A 20,468-nucleotide genomic window follows, 5' to 3' on the forward strand; every position below is an offset into this window, starting at 1 on the left:
CCACCAAGCTGTATTCTCTTGAATCCGCCCAGACCAATAAAAAGACCGACCATACAGCAGGCACTGTTTAGCCCACAGGTATATGATATGGAGTTAACCCAGAAGTGAATTGGTGGGTGGAGGGGGGAATTCCAGGAGAGGATAAGGATGTGAACAAGGCAGTGTTTCGGGCTGAAGACCCTTTTCAGGCTGCAACTGGCCCATATAGGGGAAGATGCCAATAGAAAATGCCCTTAAGCTCTCCACCTGGTTGGCAGCGTTGGTTGGTCTTGGGGGAAGGTTAAGAAGAACATGCAACAAGACACACACGAAGGAAAGAGATCAAAGGTTGCGTAAATGAGGAGATGGAACGGTAGGCCAGGCCCCACCGTCCGATTAGCTTGTTGTGCTTGCAAAGTCAAGCAAACCTGTGAAGGGAAACCAGCTCTTGCACAGACCGACAAATCATCAGCCACTCTTTAAATGCACTTTCAACCAAAACACACTGCGTTGGGGCGATCGGTTCCTTTTACTGTTTAAATATATGCAAAGCCACAAGAAAATGAAACCTAGACAGGTGCTGAAATAATGTCCTTTAATTAGCTTAAGGAAATAGTGCATGGTCGAATCCTCTATGGGTGATGAAGCATATTTTTCAGATTTAAAGGCTAGCATTGTCAACAGTTTCCCAGCCGTGGCTAACACTTCTAATGTTTGTCTGTGATTAGGAAGACAAGGGCTTTGCATAATAAACTATTGTGGTTGTACAACCGCTGGCGAATCAAATGTTAACTTAAACATTGAACTACAGCAATCGAAGCTGGCCCGTTTAGGGCTTGAACAGAATTGTCCATGCTGTAAGAAGTTTGCTTCTATGACTGGTTGTTTGAGGACGGACTCCTCCCCTCTTCACCAACTGTCTTGAAGAGAATCCTGAATGGAGGCTTGCCGACGTCGTACGAGAAAGGATACGACTTGAAATCCCAGTCTACAGCCAGAGGTCACAGCATTGGTGGACCCAAAAGCAGAAGACTCATGGTTCAGTGGGGGCTTTAGGATCAGTCGTGCCGTTACTTCATCAAACGATAAATGTAGAGATCGATGCTGAAGGTAGGCGAGGCCGCCTCCTAGATTGGAACTGACTGAAGACGAGGACCCTGATCCGAGCAACACTGTCCTCAATCAGCAGGAATGTTTGACATCAGAAAAACTATCCTCCCTCCTACTCCTGTGATTAGGTACTTGAGTGACAGAGTTCAGTGGAATGAAACAAAAGATCAACTGAGCAGCAGTGACTGTTGCTGGTCTGGACTCGGATAATACAGCGCAGCCCCGTAAACTAAGGAGCCTTCTCCTAAGTATTTGGGTCAAAGATTATGGTAAACCAGGAGAGAGAGCAGTCACCCCACCAGAAAAGCATAAGTCCAAAAACTTTACTGGGAGGTGTTTTAGTGAAGTTGATCCTACCCCCAGTAGGGTACCCTCAGACCAGGAACATACCATGTATTGGACTAGAGTACCATGCACCTTTAGCACAGGAGCACATGATTCAGTGGCCTCATTGAAAGGGAAAGCAAGGCATTCGTAAACAAAAGAACTTTATCCGTCTGTTCTAGGGGAGAAAATATTAATAGTCCGACAGACTGGCTTCTTAACCCTCTGCATGCCGGGTGTCTGCAGAGAATTATATTTCAGGATCCAGGACTGGTGCAAGGAGACATTGCAACCGAAGCCGTATGCCCACTGTCTTCCAAACCGTGCAGTTCTGATCACAAGGACACGTACATACATGACGAGGATTAGGGGCAGCATCGGGCCAGTCCACTGCCTCTGGCTTTGGCACTCAGGGACTGGAGCAGTCAGCTCCCACCGTTAATCAAGAGTGAAGACAACCGAATGACTTGGACAGTCACAGTTCCCTGTAGACATTAAACATGCCTGTGACTATTCTCACTTTACTTCAAGTTGTTAAGAATCCCACCTACTAACCTTTCTAACGCCCCAAATGACGATGTGGGGGAGCAAATGAATGCAGGGCCCTCTTCACTAAGTCGGGGTTCTTAAATGTCGGTCCTGGAGATCTGGATTCATGCAAGATTTTTTGCATATCCACATTTAAATAAACTATCATTAATATTTATATAGCGCTAGCTAGACCCAAAGGTATCAGAGCGCTTTACATGTTGTGATAACGTTTACAAGAGGTACATGACGGGATTCATAAGAGTCATATTTGAACAATACAGCATTAAGTGGTGATAAAGTCACACAAGTATAACACAAGGATGCATTGAGGAACAGCATGTAGTTATCATGAAAATCTGGCATGGATCCGGCTCTCCTGGAGGTCTGGATCCATGCCAGATTTTTAGCATATCCACATTTAGATAAATGTAGTTACCATGAAAATCTGGTATGGATCCGGCTCTCCAGGACCGATTGGTAAACCTTGCACTAAGGCAAGAGAAAAGAGAGGCGACCACTCTGAGGCACCCTGGCTGCATCTGCCAAAACACGTCCAATGTATAAAGCGTCATTGGCAACGGTTTGACACTCACCCATATATTCAGAACTACGGATGCTGACACAAGCATAAAATATATAAACCAGCGCCACAGAAACTGAACTTAAAGACACTGCTGAAGTGGATTTTTTAATAAATTTGTAAAAATATATGAAAATGCATGTTGAAAAAAAACAGGGTTCCTCTACCACGATTTTACACGTATTCATCCCCAAACAGTACAGCATTTAGAAATGCAAAAATGCAAAATGTTTTGCCGTATCAGTCCAATCCTTTCTCCAATTCCTGGCCGGGTATTGGCAAAGATGTATCTGACCAGGGTTTTGCGTCACTGATTCCGTTAAACTTGAATACTTTCAAATTAACCGAGGCCTGTGGCGCAGATAAAATTCATGAGTTTGCATTGTTTCCCCTTGGCCCAGTGAATAGGAGACCAGGGGCCACATGCATCAACGAAAAAAACGGTTGTAAATGGGCAGATTTGCAGAATCTGCCCCTTTGCGACCGGCATTTTTGCATTTGGGATGCATGATTCCAAATGCAAAAATCGCAATTTAAGTGATTGCAAAATTTGCGATTACTTAAATTGCGATAGCTTTTAAGGAATCGCAAATTGCGATTCCTTAAATGCAATGCATTAACCAAAAGAAATTTGCGATTTCGCTAATAGGAATCACAAATTACCGCCAATCTCAAGTTGATAGTAATTTGCGATTTCTTTGAAAAATGCACTAAAGTGCATTTTTCTAAGTCCCATGTTACACACACACATGCCCTTGTGGCATGTGTGTGCGCGACATGTGGTAAAATGGAAATGTCAGTGTTGCAACAGGGTGTCCTTTTGGCACCCTTGAAATTGTGCATGCAATTCCCATTCATTCCTATGGGCCTCTAGGCCCATAGGAATGCATAGGAAGCCATTTCTTAATTGCGACTCGCAATTTGCGTCTCGCAATTAAGGAATGTGTAGGAATCGCACATTTTTTTGTGATTCCTACATGCATAGGCAATTGCGATTCCATGATTGCGATTCCTTAAAAATAGCAATTAAAGAATCGCAATTGCCTATTTTGATGCATGTGCACCCAGGTGTTTGCGTGTCTGTTCCCTGCGGGCAGAGAGAAAGGGAATAGGCATTGGAAAATGAAAGCAGTTCATGGACACCGATCATTCACTTTTAATTCATCTGAAAGGTTTTACCTTCCATTGTCGGAAGAAACAGCGCTCCATGCTTCACATTAATGCACGATAAGTTCCTGACCTTGACGTCAGGATTACAGTTTTCAGAGCTGTGATATTTACAGAGCTGTCAAGATGAGCTGTGCAGAGTCAAAGCCACTGCTAGTGAGCGCTGAGAACATAATCTTCAAAGTTAAAGGAAAGTACCCCTCCTAGATCGTTTTCTGAATGCCTAGCAAAGGAAATGCTCATTTTGTTTGTATGTTTCTTTATTAGCTTTTAGACAGAGCATACATAGCACAACTTGAAACAAACCCATTACCCTCTGGCAATACCTTACAATAATGTAGTTCTGTTTCAGTACTTTTCTTCCAACATGGTGAATCAATCGAAATTCAGTAGCCACTTAACCGCCGCTTCTTTCAAAAAGAAAGTGAAAAAAATCCTAATGAACAAGTTTCTGCTCCAAAAGGCCTTGGCTCCACTGCTTACTTACTGCCCTCTATTCTGGTGCCCTGATTGACTACTGCATTGTTGTACACCTGGGAATACCAGAGTTAGCATGCCATGCACATATATGTATTGAACGTTCTTTTCCTACTCCTTTTTACGTACTACCCTAAATGTGAAGCGCTCTGATACCAGGCTAGGTCATGTTCGCGCCGTGCACATATATGGAACAAATTTTCTTTTCCCACTATTGTATCCTACCTACCCTAATTGTGAAGCGCTCTGATACCCGCCTGGGTCATGTTCGCACTATACAAAACTTTATAGATAAAAAAAAATGATATATTTAAAGTTTATACACGGCTTTTGAATACTATAACTATCAATGATGCCCTACCCCTTAATGGCCTTTCATTTATGGAGTTTACCGCCTGATGCACTAGCTGTAAAAGCAGATGAGTCCTATCAGTTTTACAATGGCTTTCCCATGTATTTTTTGCTAGGTATAAACCCCAGCACACAACATTGGAGTTGGTGCAATATGCCACCTTGCCAATAGATTCTGGCTATTTCATTCGCAATCATGCATGTCTAGGGAGCGTACACGTTTTTCTGTAGCATTCCATAAACATATTATTTATGTCTTTCTGGTTGGTGAACACAGTGCCTTCCCTATTGGTTATAGTGATAATTGCAGAAAAAACATTATTTCTGTTTACTAACCACCCTGCCTTATGTCCATATTTATGTTGTGGTTTTTTCCATAAAAGTTTTTAATAATAGCAACGTGGTTATCTCTAGCTCATAATAGCAGTTCTAGAAGAGCTGGTAAGCTAATGTTGTCCCTCAGCCCCAATACTACTGTGTTTTAAAAGGATTTGTTCCTCTACTCGGTGATATTCTAACCTTTCTGAATGTCAAAGACACAGCACACTGGTACCGCACATACATCGGACCTTTCACTTGATTTCTAGCTTATACCGATTGATCAACAATGTAGGAAAATTACCACTCATAATATGAATACAGACAACACTTCTGGAGCCTTATACTCACGTAATAGTCGTCTGTCGCATTACATAATAAATGGCCCTGAGTAAGTCATTGGTGATTTCCAAATGATGAAATGTGTTGGCTGGCTTGAAACAACTGCATGAAATCTGGAATAAAGAAGATGATGGATACACAGTTACACTAATGGACTGTGTTTTAATTATTGGGAGTGTTCTTGGTTGATGTTGGACTCTCTCAGTCTTGCTTTAAGAATAACAGTCAATGAGGTTTGGGTGGGTTTATATTAATAGTGCTCCACAGTGATGTCTGCTAAGATTTATGGAAATCTTGCAAGACTTACAACGCACATCTGGCAGGAGCCACCAGTAAATATTGTTAGGCCAGCACAGCACATTGTGCTACATCTAAACTCCCCAAAATGAAACCAGGCACCTCCACTACCATTGTCCGGAACAATGAGCCCTCCCTCACAACCCCTTTGCCAACAACTTGCACATTCCACAATACGCCTCACTCAGCACCCTTCAACATGTGACGTGCTGCATCTGTGAGATAGGCATAAAGGCTCTCCCTATCATTGTTGGAGATGCCCACTGCAGTCATGTCCTGTGAGCTCTATCTAGCTCTTTTTCCACAAGACCATCCTTGTCTGTGAAGATTGTGGGTATGACCCCTTCCAAAAAGGACTCCCATCTGCATTTTGGTGCTTTCCCATCACCCCAACAACCTTAAATTATTTTGTCTGGACCTGTTTTCAAGGTCCAGCAAATTTTCGTCTTTTAGTTTGATCACTGTCTACAAATTCACCGATTTGCCTAGCCTGAGTTGCTGTCACAACTTATACATCAGGAATTCTCTTCTCAGCTCCAATAGTACCTTGTTTTTTTAAAGTCATGTCTGAGCAATGTCACTGTAAAGATCAATCGGTTTATCTTCTCAGTGATTTGTCTGTTACCATTCAATCTAATTTGCCTCGGATCTGAGTTAGAAGGGATCCAACTGTAGCTTCCTCTGTCACTCCCTCCACACTTGCTGAGTTTCTCGCCATTTTAACAGTGTCCTTAGGTCTACAACCTACAACACTGAGGGCAGAGTATACTCATCGGGGCAGAACTGAAAGCCAAGCTTGTAATGGTGAGAAAAATGACAGCTAGAACTTGGTATTTAAAAGAGCAGTGGGTTGATCAAAGAAGTGAAAGGGGAGGGAGGACAAAGTGATGGTGAAGAGTTGAGTGGAGCAATGGAAGGAACAAGCTGAGCAGAGGCAATGATGCTTGAAGGTCTCAGCTGAAGTGATAAAAAAGGAGGTAGAGGAGTTGAAGAAAGGAAGAGAAGACAGATGTAGAGGAAAGGAGGAAAAGCAGCAAGACTCCTTGCTGAGGCAAAGAAAAGAGGGCAGTGGGAAGAAATGGAAGCTGCAGAGCAGAGTGGAAAATGAGAGACAAGCAAATGGAAGAAGAAAGAAGGGTAAGTGCTGAAGGCAAGAAAAGAAGATGGAGGGAGTAGGGATGAAATAAAAAGTGGAGAAGAACAGAAGTAAGGATGAAGGGAAGGCTTGAACGAAGATGAAGAAATGAGCATGACTTAGGGAAAAAGTGGAAGAAAAGTTGGGTTATTCTGAGAAACAATGACACTATTCTAAGGTAGGTTATCAGACACTACCAACAGAGAGCCAGCAACTGCTGTAAATCCTAACAGATTGCCCACTCCTTAAACATTTACTCACAAAAGAAATTACAGCCCCCCTTAATTATGACCCTGAGTTTTATAGGGCATGAATTTCCTTACTACCCATGGCTGGAAGGGACCCGCTATCTTATGCCAACTGTAGACCCATATCATTAATTTAACATGGACATTAAGATCCAAGCAAAAATATTGACTAATAGGCTGAAACTATACATTCCCTCAGGAATTAATCTTTCCCACGTAGGGTTTGTATCTGGATGGTTTTCCTCCAACCATCTCAGGACTCTCACCCACCTGCTGTGGCAGGTTCGGGAAGATAAAAACAAGAAGATACCTATTACCTTAGATTCCATTCTGGTCACTGTCTCTAATCCGATGACCTCGATACCAGTACTAATGAGGTGATAACGTTTTTAATATTCTTGGGTTACGAAAGAAATTGGTCTAAATGCGAGGCGATGTCAAAGACTGCGTCTGCAACCAGAGCCTATGTAAGCGCTTCACCCTTTCAATGGCTAATATCACATCTCAAGTATTTTGGAGTCCTTCCTAATACAGGTTTGCATAACATAGTTAGGGACAATGTGCTTCTCATGTTGGATAAAGTTTAAGATGGAATTTGCCTTCTGGTCCAAATTGCAATTGTCTATGTGGGGTAAAATCCAAATTGTAAAAATGAATATTATGCCTAGATTCACGTATGTCTTCAGCATGATAGTGCTGACCTCTCCCCTCAGAGAGATTGATAGAGCTATACGGAGATTTGCCTGGTGGGATAGTCTACAACAACTGAAAGCGTCCAAACTTGATGCCTCCCCCATACTGAATCGTACTGGTTGGCTTACCAATTCGCACAGTCTGTTTATATGTTCAATACACACCGGGAGGTGCAGACATGGCGAGGCATAGAATGCCATCGCCTTGGTTCATATTCTGACTTTACACTCTTATACACGGGCCTCTCCTGATCATGTCATGCAACCAGTCGCGTTCTGAATGCCTCCCAGCATGGTTAGTGTAGAACACTCATTACTGGCTATCTCACAATGGATCCATTCTCTGACTCCTATTCGGAGAAGCAAACGGATTCAAGTTGAGGATGTTGTAATAGAATGGTCACTGTAGTTAACTAAGGGGATATGTTATCTTGATGACGTGACACAGGATGGTGATTTACTTCTTTTTCCGGTCTTTGCACAAAAATATGACTTGCCTCCCTCCCAACAGTGGCAATACACGCAGTCGTCCCACAGCCTTAAAGCCACTCTGGGGAATAGGCCTTGCGCTCTCTGTGTGAATGATATCCTGCAATATATTATGAGATGGAAAGCTCACTGGAGAATTTTATCAGGGTTACATTTGACACAGATTAAGGCCCTTTTTGTTTAACAAAATGCAGTATCCCTGTGTTGATGGTGGTCCACGAGGCTTGTGATAGACTTTGCAGATGTTGACTGGCTTGAAATCATGTAGACCCATGACAAGACACTGACGGAGGCACTAGACTTTTCAGATCACACATGACACAGGATCCAACCTGCTGGAGGTGTCCTACACCACTCCGTGATATAGTCATATATATAGAGTCGTACTCTGTGATGCTTCCAGACTTCTGGAGGAAGGCTTGGAACTTGATTAAAACGATTCTAGGGGCCTCTCTCCCATTGACAGGTAGACTAGCCCTCCTACACAACACATCAGAACTGCCCCAATGCCTCAACATGTGAATAGCTCTAGCAGTTGGCAAAGTGGGGTTTTTGCATAGCTGGAAATTGAATGTCTTAGTGCTATATTGAATTTGACTGACTGACATGAATGCTGTGGCCTCTTATGAAAATGTAATTTACAAACTGGATGATTGCCTGCAACAGTTTGAGGAGGTGTGCGGTCCATTTCTGGCATAGTTGTTGTTTGACTTTATTGAAGAATGCTATTAATTAGATAGGATATCCTGCTTAAGGTGTACGTAAATTCACATTGTTCCCGCTCTTTAAAAAAAAAATATATATATATTGTTGGAGTTCAAAGATGCAGAGAGCAATTTGGGTGCATAAAGCGGCATCAACGTGTACATGTTGCAGTTTACCATCCCTGGTTTCAGAGAAGGCAGAGAGAGTCATAGTCAAACGGTCTCCATGTACATTTTCCTTTTTGTAAAGCAATACAAAACAAAGTTAGCATGTGAAACCTACAATAATACCAACTTCCCCCGCCTAAGTTATTAGGATAACTAGAGGATCGCCTTCAATCCCAGTATATAGCCATTCAAGGTACATGTTTCCTACAGTACTGACTAGGAACCCTAACAGGGGTCCCTCGGTGCCATTCCCACCACGTCTAGCAGATGTAGAAACATTGTGTTGTGTATGCAGGTAAAGCTATATTGGTATGGGGAAGTATCATGGTGGATGCGTGTCTTCTTTGACACTATCCGTGAATCGCTCCAGTATCAAATCCCATGCCTGAACTATAAAGTATTTCTGCAGGCCTCCTCGCTCTACCCTTTGTAGTAGTGTACTCCCTTTCCGCCTCCAACTGATCACCGAGCGTGCTCAGGTCGTTGAGAAGGAGGCAGCTGTTTGCTTCCAGCGTACCATAATATGTTTAGCCATAAAGAGGGCCAGGGCCAGGTCCAGGAACCTGAGTGCGGGTTTTTCCATGACTGGGCGGCGAAAAAGTCTTAGGAGTACCCCGCCAGGTGAGATAGGTACTGGGACTTTAATTGGGTCAGACAGCGCTTTTGTTATTCGTGCCCAATAATCGGACAACAGGGGACATGACCAGAGCATATGGAGAAGGCCCGCATCCATGAGGGAGCACGGAGGCTACTAATGCTCGTGCCGTGCCAGGGACGATTTTATTAATCCAGACCGGTGTGAGGTAAGCCCTGTATAAAATGTTGAGTTGAATGTATTTAAAGCAGGCCCCTCCGGATACTTTATGAGGGGTTTTTAATATCAACATATGCAAAAGAAACAATTGATGGACGGAATGCTGGACAATGCAAACATTCACCCCCAGTCACACGGATCTGGGTTAAATCCATTATTATTTTGCTCTCCACACCGCCCCAGTTTGGACCCAACAATATGCAAATCAGTCTTGACCCTGTTCTTTGTGGGAACAGTCCAGCCCGAACTGCCAAGCCAGGTCCTCCCTGGACCGGAAACAAGCTTCCTGGGACCGGTTTCATGGCATCACCCTTCATCAGCCAGGCTAGCTTGAATCCAGTGGTGTAGTGAGCACGGGACCCACGTCTGGGCATACCCTTCCCACTTAGGGCAGCAACATATGCAAAAGAAACAATTGATGGACGGAATGCTGGGCAATGCAAATATTCACCCCCAGTCACAAGTATCTGGTTTTAATACATCATTATTTTTCTCACCACACCACTCCAGTTTGGACCCAACCATATGCAAATCAGACTTGACCCTGTTCCTTGTGGGAACGTCAAGCCCGAACTGCCAAGCCAGGTCCTCCCTGGACCGGAAACAAGCATCCTGGGACCGGTTTCAGGGCATCACCCTTCATCAGCCAGGCTAGCTTGAATCCAGTGGTGTAGTGAGCAGGGGACCCACATCTGGGCATACCTTTCCCACTTAGGGCAACATATACAAAAGAATCAATGGACGGAATGCTGGACAATGCAAACATTCACCCCCAGTCACAAGGATCTGGGTTTAATCCATCATTATTCTGCTCACCACACCACCCCAGTTTGGACCTAACCATATGCAAATCAGTCTTGACCCTGTCCCTTGTGGGAACAGTCCAGCCCGAGCTGCCAAGCCAGGTCCTCCCTGGACCAGAAACAAGCATCCTGGGACCGGTTTCAGGGCATCAGCCAGGCTATCTTGAATCCAGTGGTGTATTGAGCACGGGACCCACGTCTAGGCATACCCTTCCCACTTAGGGAAACATATGCAAAATTATGAACATGCCATAGCCTACATAGGTTAAGAGAGAGATTGCGGCCCAGCACAAAACCTGCTTGACCCATATGTATAAGATCACATAATTCTGGAAGCAGACGACATGCGAGTAGTTTTGTTAAGATCTTGTAGTCAGTGTTTAGGATGGATAGCAGGCGGGATGATGCTAGGTCTGTAGGGTCTTTACAAGGCTTTAATATAGTAGAGATGACCGCAGCATTTAAGGTTTGGCTGAAGCATGCCCTCGGAGTACATAGTCATTGGCAATTACATATATTCTATGCATGTGTTTGATTTTGCTGCTGTCACAGTGGCACCCCTTTCCCCAATTGTTCCTTACCCCCTCCGCCCCTGTTTTCCCCTAGTCTTTTGTCAGACCCTACTGGAGTTAGGTGTGTATAACATTTAGTGGAATATTCCCATTCGTTGATATGTGAATTGGAATGTGTCAAAATGCTAATAAGGAATTGAAATCCTAACAGCAGATGAGTGGAGGGGCTGAATCAGTCATGAATAGACCTAAATTTATACTGGCAATACCCAGATGTCAGCAGGAAGTGCTTAGTGTAATTCAGAGCTTTCCTCTAAGTGTAGTGAATGAGCGAATGGCTGAGGACAGGAATACATGCGTGAGGAAAGGCAAAGAGAAAGCAAAGGAGGGAGATAACTTGCAGGTAGAAGGCTAGAGCTAAGAGTAGTAATCAACTTGAGCATGATGGGACCAAAAAGGGTGGAGTTGTGAGGAGAAAGGGTTGAGGGGCATATTAAGAGAGACCAAGGGAACAAGATGTTCGAGGCATATGAGCTGCAGAGTTTCACACTCTGTGAATAGATCGCCATCTGGTGTTGGGCCCGAATGCTTGCACCTTGTTGTTGTCTTGGAAGAAGTCTTTTGTAGTCACGAGATAGGGTCACTCCTCCCTTGGACGATAGTGCGCATGGGCATCAACTCCATCCTCAGATTGTTTTTTTCCGCCATCGGGTTCGGATGTAACTTCTGCGCTCCGGTTCAGTACTATTATCCAAACCTTTTCAATGCGCAAACCATCAAAAAAACTCAACGGTATTGATTAGTTCGCGTGCCCTTCGACGCGCTACTCAAATACCCGATTCCAGTCGTCGACGCGGGCCGCTGGGCCTATCGACGCCTTTCGGGCCTACGGCTAATGGAAAGGACTCCATTTAAAAAATGCCCCCAGTGTGGAGCTAAATTCCCACACAGCGACCAACTCAGGGTCTGTAACCTCTATCTCGAGCACGAGGAGAGTAATTGCCAGGCCTGTGCCTCTTTTCGATCCAAAAAGACTATCCGTGATCGCCGAGCCCGACGACATGTTATAGCGCAACAAGCAGCTCCGGAGCCGGAGGACATCTTCAGCGAAGGCCCCGATGTTCCGTAGGAGGATTCGGAGGATCTGGAAATCGTTTCCGAGGCAGACGACTCAGACGACCACATCACTCCAGGTCAACAAGTGAGTACAACTGCCCCTACCCCAATCCCACTTGAAAAAAAGAAGGCTCTGGTCAAGACTTCGCCTGCTGACCCCAGTCGCGACCAAAAGAAAGCTTCAGAAGCCCCGCCCCCAGGCCCGGCTCCAAAGACAAAGGAGAAGCCTTCCGGCAGCTCGGCACTGACCAAACCGCATATCAGTGCCCCGCAGACACCATCGGCACCGAAGCCGAGAGCGTATCCTACTCCCGCAGTCCCCAGAAAACAATCGCACCGAGCACCTCGGCGCCGAAGGAAAAGGCCTCGGATCCGAAACCAAAAAATTCGGAGCCGAAAAAGATTTCAACATTGAAGACCAAGGATCCAAAAACCCCTTCGAAGGTTCCAGAGCAGAAATCTAAACCTCGCTCGGACCTGAAAAAATCGGCGCCGAAAGCGACTACCGAAGAGGAAGAACTTTTTTGACCGGATCCCATCGATCCGAAGCAAAAAACACTCCAAGTGGACCCCAAAACAGGACATGTGGTCAATGTTCCACACAAGAAGAGGAAATAGGACACCCCACACATCCTTGTGCCTGCAAAGAAAAGGGACTGTGCTACTTCACCTTTACGACCCTCTTCTCCTGTTCTTCCTCCTAAGCCTTTCTCTCCACCACACTCTCCCATAATTCCACCATACTCACCACCACCACAGGATGATGATGATTTAGGGAATGGGGTAGGGAACAATGACCCCTTCACTGACCCTGATGACGACACAGATGTAACACAGGACGTTTGGGATGATTATGATGACCCAGTAGGCCCTCCAGACCCGATGCATATCCAACAAAGCCATCTCCCCCAGATGACAATATTGGTTTTAGCCAGCTTATAGACAGGGCTGCCCAGTACCATAGTGTTCAAATGTTTTCGGACCCCGCAGAGGAGGACTTCCTAGTAGTCACCTTTGCACAGTAATGAAAAACTGTACAAACTTTACCAATGCTAAAAGGCGTCAATAAACACGCCCCAGCCATATTCAAAGACCCTGTAAGGGCTAGAATTCTCAATCCCAGAATTGACAAAAAATATAAACCCGCTCCCAATGATCCTACCTACATCAAGGGTCAACTACCTTTAGATTCTCTAGTGGTCACCAACGCTAGAAAACGTGCCAACTCTCAAACCTCCAGTGATGCTCCACCTCCGGACAAGGAGTCTAAACTATTAGATGCTTTGAGCAAATGAGTTGCTGCCCAAGCAGCTAATCACTGGATGCTAGGCAATGCGCAGGCATTACTTGCCAGGTATGATAGGGCTCATTACGACCAGCTAGAAACCCTATTGCAGCATTTGCCTCATCAATATAAGACCAAGGCCAATGATTTAATTCAAGAGGGCAAATTAATAACTAATGCATCATTCAAGTGTGCTCTTGATACAGCATACACCACATCCAGGTCCATTAACACTAGTGTGTTACTGAGAAGACATGCCTGGTTGCGCATCTCTGACTTCAAACAGGAGGTGCAAACAACTATCCTCAATCACCTGTTCAATCATGAACAACTGTTTGGCCCAGTTGTGGATACAGCCTTAGAAAAAATGAAAAAGGACACGGAGCCTGCTAAATCCATGGGAGCATTACAGTCTCCATCCGCACGAGGTTCCTTTCGGCGCTCCTACTATAGAGGCGCATCCAAAAATATCAGTGCAGACACTGCTTCTTCCTCATACAAAAACACCACACAAACATCCCCTAACTGGGGATATTTTAGAGGTGTATACAGAGGAAATAACAACAAAAGAAGAGGCAGAGATAACAATAACATTCGCGCCTCTCCCGCTAATAAAGTGACTTCCCTCCACTCCCTCCAGACCATTCCACTCCGGTCGGAGGGAGACTCTCACAGTTCCTACCTGTCTGGAAATCCATCACCACAGACAAGTGGGTAAGACAAATTATCCAGTATGGTTACTGCCTGGAACTTACAGCAACTCCGCCCAACATACCACCCAAGCAGCGTCCAATGTCCACGGAACATCTGACACTCCTCAAACAGGAAGTTCTCTCACTACTTCAAAAGCATGCAATAGAACCAGTCCCATACAACATCAAGAAGCAGGAGTATACTCTCTATATTTCCTAATCCCCAAAAAGGACGGTACCCAAAGGCCAATATTGGACCTCAGACCCCTCAATCTCTACATACAGTCAGATTATTTTCACATGATCACTCTTCAACAAGTCCTTCCACTGCTTCAACAAGGCGACTTCCTTGCCACACTAGATCTCAAGGGCGCCTACTTTCATATTCCCATACACCCTGCTCACAGAAAATACCTAAGGTTCACAATGGACGGCCAACACTATCAGTTCAAAGTCCTTCCATTTGGGGTAACCACAGCACCCAGGGTGTTCATAAAGTGCCTTGCAGTAGTAGCAGCACACTTGCGAAGACAAGAAATCCATGTATTTCCATGCCTCAACGGCTGGCTCATAAAAGCCAAGTCACACAACCAGTGTGTTCACCACACTCGTCAAACAATTCAGCTGCTACACAAATTGGGGTTCACAGTAAACTACATCAAGTCACACCTTCAACCCTCCCACATGCATCAGTATCTAGGAGCCACAATAGACACTTCCAAAGCTCTAGCATACCCCAATCCAGCAAGGATAACCAGTATGCAAACCCTCATCTCCAAGTTTCAGCCCCAACACTCTCTCCCAGCACGAGTGTTTATGCAACTCATAGGAATGATGGTCTCTTCCATTTTCATTGTACCTCACGCAAGACTTCAGATGCGCCCTTTACAGGAATGCTTAGCACGTCAGTGGAACCAGGCTCAAGGTCAACTTACAGATCTGGTGTTGGTGGACAGCCACACACATCGCTCTCTGCAGTGGTGGAACACATCAAATCTTTCCACAGGGCGGCAGTTCCTAGAGCCAGTTCCACAGATAGTGCTAACAGCAGACGCATCACTCACTGGCTGGGGAGCCCATCTCCTAAACCACACGATTCAGGGCAGGTGGACAACTCAACAAAAACTGTTCCACATCAGTTACCTAGAATTACTGACAATTTTTCTAGCATTAAAGTCGTTCCAAACACATCTCCTCAACAAATCTGTCCTAGTTCGCACATACAATATGACAGCAATGTATTACATACAGAAACAAGGAGGAACACACTCTTTGCAGCTGTCTCATCTAGCGCAAGGTATATGGAGATGGGCCATTCCACAAAACATATATCTTCTGTCAGAACATCTTCCAGGGGTGAACAATCAGATGGCAGATCTGTTAAGTCGTTAGACTCAACAGATACACGAATGGGAACTTCATCCACAAGTTCTTCAACCCTTCTTTCAGATGTGGGGGCCAACAAGACATAGATCTGTTCGCCACACATGCAAACGCAAAATGCCCAACCTTCGCCGCCAGGTTCCCACACCCGTTGTCCAAGGGCAATGCGATATGGATGAACTGGTCAGGCAGATTTACGTACGCTTTTCCGCCACTCCCGCTCTTTCCACTAGTAGAACGCAAGCTCAAACAACAGTCTCTCAAGATGATCCTAGTTGCTCCAACATGGGCACGGCAACCATTGTTCACAACCCTACTCGAACTCTCAGTAGTTCCACACCAAAAATTACGTCTCTCCTCAAAGCTGCTAACAAAGAACCATGGAGAGATAAGGCACCCAGATCCAGCACAACTGAATCTAGCGATCTGGCTCCTGAAATCCTAGAGTTTGGTTACCTCAACCTCCCACCGGACTGTATGAACATTATTAAAGAAGCCAGACGCCCCACTACTAGAGCTTGCTCTGCAGCTAAGTGGAAGAGATTCGTCATTTACTGCAATAATAACAAAATTGACCCATTGGATGCTTCAATTCAGAACATTATCTGCCATTTGCTCCACCTACAAAGATGCAATCTGGCATACTCATCGATAAGATTACATCTGGCTGCCCTTGCCGCATACCTACAAAACATACAACATTTGTCATTGTTTAGAGTGCCCGCTATCAAAGCCTTTATGGAAGGCCTTAAAAAGATAATTCCACCCAGACTGCCACCCTCTCCAGTGTGGAACCTGAACATTATTCTTACTAGACTCATGGGTCCCCCATTTGAGCCTTTACAAAAATGCGAATTACAATTCCTTACATGAAAAGTAGCTTTTCTTGTCGCAATCACCTCTCTCAGGAGAGTAAGTGAGATCCAGGCTTCAACCATACAAGAACCATTCTTACAAATACATCGTAACAAGGTGGTTCTTAGGACAAACCCAAAATTCCTTCCCAAACTAATCTCTGCTTTCCACCTTAATCAATCAGTAGAGTTGCCAGTATTTTTCCAAAATCCTGATTCTGTAGCGGAAAGGGCTCGTCACACGCTCGACGTTAAAAGAGCTTTACTTTACTACATAGACAGGACTAAAAACTTTAGGAAGACAAAGCAACAGTTTGTAGCTTTCTCTCCACCTCATAAAGGCAATCCAATTTCCAAAGCCGGAATTGCCAGGTGGATAGTAAAATGTATTCAAATATTCTATCAGAAAGCAAAACTTATGTTAACAATTCCCCCCAGAGCGCATTCAACACGCAAACTAGGGGCTTCCATGGCATTCTTAGGGAACATTCCCCTAGAAGGCATTTGTAAGGCAGCAGCATAGTCTACAACACACACCTTCACCAAACACTATTGTGTAGATGTGCAGGCAAAGCAACAAGCTTCTGTAGGCCAAGGTGTTCTTAGGACACTTTTTCAAACCACTGCAACCGATACAGGGGACCACCGCTAGAGGAGACACTGCTGTACAGTCTATGCACAGAGTGTGAATTTGCAGCTCATATGCCTCAAACAGAAAATGCTACTTACCAGTATGCATCTGTTCTTGGCATGTAGGGCTGCAGGGATTCACACGCCCAACCACCTCCCCGGAATCTGTATCTGTTCCAGTGTTATCTTACTTAGATACATTCTCATGGACATCTTTCTGTTTATTACAAACTCCATCATTTCCCTTCATGGCGAAAAACATTCTGAGGATGGAGTCGATGCCCATGCGCACTATCGTCTAAAGGAGGAGTCACCTATCACGGGACTACAAAAGACTTCTTCAAGGACAACAACAAGATGCAAGCATCCAAGCCCAACACCAGATGGCGATCAATGCACAGAATGTGAATCTCTGCAGCTTTACATGCCAAGAACAGACGCATACTGGTAAGTAGCATTTTCCTTATGAATGGCTAGAGTAAATGAAAGTTCTGATGAAAGTAAAAGAGTTTAGTAGGAGAGGACAAAAATGTCAATGGCTAAAGGAAGAAAGTTCTTAGGGAGAAGAAAGGCAAAAGAGATGAGCGTGGAAAAGATGAATAGATGAATAATGAAGACAGAGAAGACTGGCTATGCTCGGTGGAAGAAATAGGGGAATAAGGCCTGAGGGGAGAAAGATGCAAAGAGAAAATCAGATAAGGGAAGAGATGAAAGAATACGTAGGCTTTTAGAAGAAGTAGAACTGGGTGAGGATGTAATTAAATGGCGCACTTTTTTGATATTTGAGCACTTTGACTGCAATCTGAAGTTGTGGTGAGGACAGAATGGAGAACGGTGCAGCGAGGACAATGATCAAGGAAGGGCAATGATTGTGTACTGGATTGTTGGAGAGAGTAATCATTCCAGGGAGGATGGGAAGATGGAAATCAGGATAAAAATGTGGGCTGAAGAAAGAAGTACAAGAGTAAAGCTGATAGAATAAGCTTGAGAATAATGTCTTTCTAAAAAAGAGGTGTGGGAGTACTGTGGAGCGGAGAGACCGAGAAGAAAATGATGGGGGGGGAAACACCAAGGAAGAGGCTAGAACAAGGAGGAAATACTCTGAAGGTATAACTGTGCTGTGGTGTCCGAGAAAGAAGAGGGCAATACGAAAGCCTAGGTGTCCTCCAAGTAATCTGATGGGTGCATGTCCCTGACACATCATTATGCTTGTATGTTCCACAGAGTACTGTAGCCTGTGACCTATTTATCTTGGCATGTTTTCAGGCAGTCTATTTATTTTACCCTGGCACAGTATCATGATGAAACCCTTTAGGCACATAATTATAGTGCTGTTCTCATGGTCTCCTTTGTTAATTGAATGTTCCTTATGGCATGGTATTCCATCACTTAGTAACCCTGTTATAGTATTCTGACAGTGTATAGTTCCTAGTACAGTATATATTGATATGCTCCTTACAATGTTTCAAAGTTATATATCAAATATCATGCCAAGCTATCCCTTTTTAGGAGATATCCCAATGGTGTTCCTCAAACAAAACCTACTATTAATCCAACTTGTCTGTGTCTCCAACCTCCGTTTTAGGGAAACCATACTGGGACGTATGAATATGTGAAGCTGCAGATCCTGAGCAACTGGGGTCACCCGGACTACACCTGCATCTACCGTATTCGGGTGCATGGCAATCCAGAGCCTTCCAAAACTCATGCAGTCCCAGCCTAACACAATTGAGGCACAGCAACAAAATGGCTTCCTGCTCTCTGGACAATACAGAAGGTTAGTCCTCTCTGGAAGATGCAGCGCCATCGCCCTTCTGCTGGCAGAGCCATGCAGATTTCCACATGTTATTAAAAAATTTGCTAGGAGTTAATACAAATAATTGTATGAGAAAACATATTGTAAAGTGCTAGATATAGATATTAATAAAAATACAAAATTAACAGAGAGAGTGACCATGTTTTTTTTCTACTTAAGAGGTATCCATTATAAAGCATCAATAGATGTGCAGTCAGGTAACAAGTATTCGCTTTACCGTAGGTTATTTCAATGATTCCTTTGCAAATTTGAGCATCTGCTAGGAGTTGTGATCATTTTTACGTTAAATGTTTATTGTCTTGCCCTAGCTTCTCTGGAGTTAGTTCTCCTAATATATTCTGTAATAATCATTCTCAGATGTTTCTCGGCAGGTGAAACTCCACCCAATTGAAGGTTTTGTAATTTTGATAAGTTACAGGATTTTAGCAAACCGTAAATGCCAATACCCACATGTGCACCTGAGTCAATTGATATGTAGAAAGACCGAATTCAAGCTTTATTACCCTTAGTACCTGTGAGGGTTTATACTTTTGTTGTGTCTGAAACCTCAAAATATTTGCAAGACTGCTTGATCGCCTAATCATTTCTCCAAATACATCAAAGAAGCTCTTAGGACAGACCATTCTACCCGCCCCGCTTCCTCTTCACTGGCATACAACTACGCTTCTAAAGCACTAATTAACAAGGTATTTTATTCTAGTGATAATGATGGGCACAAGAGCACCTGGGTTGAAATAACATTTATTTCAAGTTAATTTTATTCATGTTTACATTTAATATGCTCGTTAGGCAAAACAAACATTAAACAATCACAGTAATGTTATTGTTTCAAAATCCTACAAAAGAAATAAATTCATCCCACTGCATTTGACAGAACTAAAAAAACATTAACCCCCTGGGCCCAAACACCTGGGCCCATATTTATCATTTTTTCACACAGCCCAATGCAGCAAGCCACCTTATTGCTCTGCGTAAAAGGGAAAGGGCAGAAATGCGCCATATTTAACATAATACAGCGCATTCCTGTCCTTTACTAGCGCTGGTGCACTTTTGGCTGCTTAGTACCAATGCAGGCACCCTTGCGTCATAGTGCAAGGGGCAGGATTGTTTTGTGCAGGAAGGGACACCTTCTTGCACAAAAACAATCCTGAGAGGCATTTTCCTCTTTCTGTTTGTACTGCAAAAGGCAGCACACGTAGAAAGAGGAACAAACGAGGGGAAATAAAGATATTTCTCCACGTTATGCCTCACCTGGTGAGGCGTAGCATTTTGACTCATTCCCAGGTCTACCACTAATGGTAAATTTGGGAGTGCGCCAAAATCCAAGAGTGGATGCATGGGAACACCCACACTACGCCAGTGAAACACTTCCCTGAGGCAGAGTAACACAAGAAATTGATTTGTGCTGCCTTATGTTACTTTAGATTTATCAAGTCATGCAGGACCAGCAAGATGGGTAGACTTGCGTGGCTTGATAAATCTCACTTAGGCTTTGCTTCATCCTTGCGTGGTACAAGGTCGACACGAAACCTTGTTAAATCTGTCCCCTTATGTTCACCAATTCCCGACCGAGCCTATCCGAAATAAAATATGAGCTGGCTGTATTATGCCAGCCAAAATCTTTAAAATTGAAAGGATTCTTTTAAAATAT

At 44.1% G+C, this 20,468-nt stretch overlaps 1 protein-coding gene across 1 annotated transcript in view; it reads left to right on the top strand.

The window, feature by feature from the left end:
* The window catches only part of LOC146833423 (sperm-associated antigen 4 protein-like), a gene marked incomplete at its 5' end in the record, with an annotated part of 145,412 nt that extends 126,523 nt beyond the window's left edge, over positions 1-18,889 (top strand). The window contains one exon of the mRNA XM_085599902.1: positions 18,587-18,889. Coding sequence (XP_085456028.1) covers positions 18,587-18,724 — 138 coding nt within the window. The remainder of the gene's footprint in view (positions 1-18,586) is intronic.
* Between the last annotated feature and the right edge of the window lie 1,579 nt (positions 18,890-20,468).

Source organism: Triturus cristatus, chromosome 4_2, assembly GCF_964204655.1.
Source record: "Triturus cristatus chromosome 4_2, aTriCri1.1, whole genome shotgun sequence".
NCBI classification, from domain to species: domain Eukaryota; kingdom Metazoa; phylum Chordata; class Amphibia; order Caudata; family Salamandridae; genus Triturus; species Triturus cristatus.